The sequence below is a fragment of the Anastrepha ludens genome, chromosome 6 (genome assembly GCF_028408465.1).
Source record: "Anastrepha ludens isolate Willacy chromosome 6, idAnaLude1.1, whole genome shotgun sequence".
Taxonomy (NCBI): Eukaryota; Metazoa; Arthropoda; class Insecta; order Diptera; family Tephritidae; genus Anastrepha; species Anastrepha ludens.
In genome coordinates this window covers 64,560,983-64,565,723 of record NC_071502.1, presented here as the reverse complement: position 1 = coordinate 64,565,723, position 4,741 = coordinate 64,560,983, and the positions used below count along the sequence as shown (strand labels likewise).

Below are 4,741 nucleotides of genomic sequence, written 5' to 3'. Positions count from 1 at the left end.
TGACATTCCGTAGGGCATCGTAATATTAAAAATATCAGCTGCTAGCATAGAAAAAGAAAAAAAAGACGAACTTCATCAGCGACAAAACAAACAAACAGTAAGTTCAGCAGAGCTGCTATGACTGTATGGATTTTATATATATATATGTATAATTGGCGCGTACACCCTTTTTGGGTGTTTGGCCGAGCTCCTCCTCCTATTTGTGGTGTGCGTCATGATGTTGTTCCACAAATGGATTTTATACATTTCGTGTATTTATGGAATATACGTATGTCGTTGTGGGTTAATTTTCCACCTAACTCGTACAAAAATTAGTAGGCCTTTCTTCTTTGCTGTTTTATTTGCTTTGATGTCTGTGCACACTGACGTCCCCAAATTTGACATTTACGTTGCTTTTCAGTATAAATTTATTGCAAGAAATTAAATTAACCGTACAACAAAGGGCTCCACTGGAATTTTTTCCGCGTCTCATTTGGCATTAACTCAATTAGACCTTGAAATGCGAAATGGTGGTGGCATACATACATCCAATGCTGCCACACATTCACTTTGTTAACAGCAAAACATTTGGGTGAGTAGCATATGTGTATGTGTGCAGGTTAGTGAATCGCGATGTCCTGACGGTAACAATTTCAAATGAAGGTTTTAAAATATTTTTGGACATTGCTCCATTCACTGTTTTTAGGATAATCAAGCAAAAATCATTTGTTTTAAAATATATCAATATAATGATTAAGTAGACTTTAAAGTAAATTTGAGAATCTGCGACATGTACAAAGTCAAAAATTTGGTGACCAGCCTAATTCAAATTGAAAAATCAGAGTTTAGATAGCCACTATAATAGGCAAAATAATGTAAGAAAATGTATAGTAGCATGTCGTTTCAGCTTTAAAAATAGTCACTTATAAAATTTAATGTTTTGTTGGGAAAAACATACATGTTTGAGTAATTTTTCTTTGTTTATAACAGAGATATCACTTTTTTTCTCTTTTGAAAATTACCGTTATTGGTTTGGTGGGCTTGCTTTCTCCCGTTTTCCATACCAAACTCTTTTTATCAGAGAGTAAAAAATGTACCAAGCTTGAGGTCTTTGAGCTTTGAGGTTTTCAATCGACCCTGGGCTGTTGGCGTAGACTTTCTCTTTCACTTGCTCGCAAAGAAAAAAGTCACAAGGTGTTAAATCACAAGATCTCGGTGGCCGATTGTGATCACCTCTTTGAGAGATAACATGGTGCGGAAACTTTTCCCGTAAAAGATCAATGGTTTCGTTATGTGGCCGGTGGCGCCGTCTTCTTGAAAATTAACGTTGTCCAGATCAATAGCATCCAACTCCGGCCATAAAAATCGTTAATCATCTCTTCTGTTTAACCCTAGAACGTCATCCTTATTTATTGTACACTAACGTCATCCTTCGTCATTTTGACTACGATGTATTTTAAAAAGCAGTAAAAAAAGTTGTCAACAAAAATAGGTATCAAAATTGATTTGTTATTTTTATTTAGATACTTTAAAATTAATATTTAACGAAACTCATAAAATTTTATTATTTTTTTGGCGTAAAATTAACATTGAATAGCCTTCTTTCAATTGGCATGGTTTTTTAAACAACTTATTATATAACATTTCAAATAAAAAATAAATCACATTTTTATCCATTAAGTCTTATAGTTTCTTATAAATAATACATTAAACTAAAAAAGGAACATTAGTTTTAAGATAAATTATTTCATATAAAGCATGAATCACAAACTTCTATTTTGTGCTCGCCGCACATCCTTTTCTTGCACTTTGCACAAACGACGTTTGTCATTCTTCGTTTAGCAGAAGGACAAACTGCGCATATTTTACTTTTTCCAGTTGAACTTTTTGGTATTTTGTTTTCAGATTCTGTAGATTTATTTATTTGAAGCTGATTCTCGATATCATTTCTCACAGTGGATGTTATTGTTGGCATAACAAGCCTGTCCTTTAGTTGCTCTTTTATGAGTTCCACAAAAAGTTTTTTCATAAAATTAACGCGATTTAGTGGCTTTTGACCACCTTGAAACACATTATGGGTATAAATTATATATGAATTAATGAAAGCTATGTTTAAAATTCCGAAAAATTTACATAATGGCCATCTGTTAGTTTTTCTTGAACAGCTCATAACACTGCACATCTGATCGAATGTATCAACTCCTCCTTTGGTACTATTATAAAACTCCACCATGTTGGGTTTATTTGTATTGGAATTGATAGTGCCCTGTTCGTTACATGAGGATAAAAGATAAACCATTTTGTTTGGCTTCGGCTTATACGATAACAATGTTATTGTAAGTTGCTGTCGTAGCAAAACATGGCCGAACCGCACTTACGACCCTTTTTTTCTTTTAGCTGAACTGGAATTTCTCTTTTATTTGACCGAAGAGTGCCGACAATTGTCAAATTGTATGGGCTCTGCCCTAATGATTTTGCCGGAGGTATTGAAGTGAACCAGTTGTCCATTGTAATATTTCGGTTTGAGCCATGTGCAGTTTTCGTAAGCTCTTTCACATAGAACTCTCCAAGAGGCATTGTAGTATTGTTCGAATTTTTGCCCAAATATGGAATTGCGTCCACCATATACTTGGTTCCACTATCACATAACAACACCATTTTAATTCCATATTTGGCAGGCTTATTCGGGATATACATCTTGAAACAGCACTTGCCTCGGAAAGCCAAAAGCTGTTCGTCCACTGTAAGGTATGGACCAGGACTGTAATTTTCCCTGCATTTTTTTACAAACATTTCCCATATTTTTCTGATGGGTGCGAATTTATCACCCACTAATTGCAGGCGCAGAGATTTATCGTCGAACCGCAAGCAGGCCATAAGAAATTGAAATCTGGCTTTGGTAAGAACGCTTGCGTAGATGGATCCAGAATAACACCTGTCAAATAATTCCTCCACAGATAAATGCTGATCTTTTTTAACAGCGGTCAACACCAATATACCCATAACTGCATATATTTCATTTGCATTTGTGTTACGTCGTTGTGTCTGATCCGTATTTGCTAGTAAGATTGATTGGCGTTGATTTATTTCAACATTTGTCCACTTTACAACTTCGTCGACGATATCTCCTGTTATGAACAGTTTGAAACAGTCGAACGGATCAATTATGTTTTTACACTGACGGGTAGGCCCTCGACTTGTATGTACGATATTTAGCCCATAATGATGAGTTGTACCTTTAACTGATGACCATTTATGACCATTTTTCCCTCGAAGTATAGTTTTCTCACATATAATAACGTTATCTTCATCCTCATCAGTTGCTTCATCTGATGAGCTGGTGTTTGCAACGAAATCCTCTTCCTCAACTTCTGTGTCACAACCTATTTCACTGTCATCGCTTTCAAATTCATCGTTGCTATCACAACAAGAGAGAAATTTCTCAATTTGTTTATCTGTTAGTGATTGTTGATTAGCCATTTTAGAGTTACGATAAAATTATTCGTACTAAAAAAGTACCCCGTCAAAACTGGAAGTTACACAAACGTCATCTTTCGTCATTTTGACTACGGCAAAAAATTATAAGCGAAAAAAAAATACTTACAATGTGCGTTGTTTGCTGTACGTCTTCGTCCACCAACAGCTTCTAACCAACTAACGCTATCAGAAAAATCAGACCAAAATAATCTAAAAAAACCGGTTTTAATTTTAAAATAAAATCGCGCGTAGTCATTTTGACGAAGGATGACGGAGCAGGGTTAACACCTAACACCTATTATTGGAAAGCCCTTTAGCGCCCAGCGCAAGTGAACCAGCGCATATATCTTCGGCAGTTGTTTAAGTCACATTTCTCCGCCAATTGAGGGTGGTATTTGTATCACAGATGGACTGAAGAGAACAAGAATTTTACAATATAAGAAACTTATTCATAGCAAAAGGGTCGTTGGAGGTTGAGGAATGTCATCCCAAGGTCGACCTCTTAAAAACTTGTATTTGTGTGAAATGGGAAACGTATGCAGCGTCCAGAAAGTAGTAAAGCGAGTACCCTGTCAATTTTAAGTGAATTCGAGACTATCTGAACCCATTTCATAACACTCTATCATACTTGGCACACATACAAGCACATCGTCTTTTATCTATGATCTATGAAAGCTTTGGTGACGCTCAAGTCAGTATTACACGCTTCTTTGCCATAATCCAATTGATTGATTGATTGTCAGCAAGTTAATTGTGACCGCACTGATGAGAGTTATTAGGGCAATCAGTGTACTTTGTAGAGTAAGGTAGTACACTCAGTAGTAATAGTACGTCACTAATACTTTGCCGGGGTGTGCGTGAGCTCAACTACACTAGCCAAAAAGACCATCCATTTCCTATATAAATTTGGTTGCTGAGTCTGAAACTCTACATAAATGAGGAACCAGACGACTGCGCGAGGAAAGCGTCCGAGACAGTGCCTGCGAAATCGAACCCCAGTATGCTCTATAAATATTCTGTTTTTACAATTTAAGGAACATAGTATAGTAGCAACTAAGAATAGAGTGGACTAATCTGAATACTTGTATGAGAATCTCATTCGATTTTGCTAATGCAACGCAGCTCTTCAAGAAAAATCTCTCAATAACTTGGTGTAAAAGTCGACGAACCGATCTGGTACTATTAAGCAGTAGACATCTAGGGCTAAATGTCTAAGCCTCGTACTGGATAGGAAGCTAAATTGGGGACTGACAGTTGCAGATAGAGTACGCAAAGCAATGACGGC

General features: G+C 36.3%; 1 protein-coding gene across 1 annotated transcript; it reads right to left on the bottom strand.

The window, feature by feature from the left end:
* Nucleotides 1-2,310: 2,310 nt before the first annotated feature.
* On the bottom strand, nucleotides 2,311-3,459 carry LOC128867094 (piggyBac transposable element-derived protein 4-like). Its single transcript, XM_054108192.1, has one exon. The coding sequence runs from the start codon at nucleotides 3,457-3,459 to the stop codon at nucleotides 2,311-2,313; it is 1,149 nt and encodes a 382-aa protein (XP_053964167.1).
* Between the last annotated feature and the right edge of the window lie 1,282 nt (nucleotides 3,460-4,741).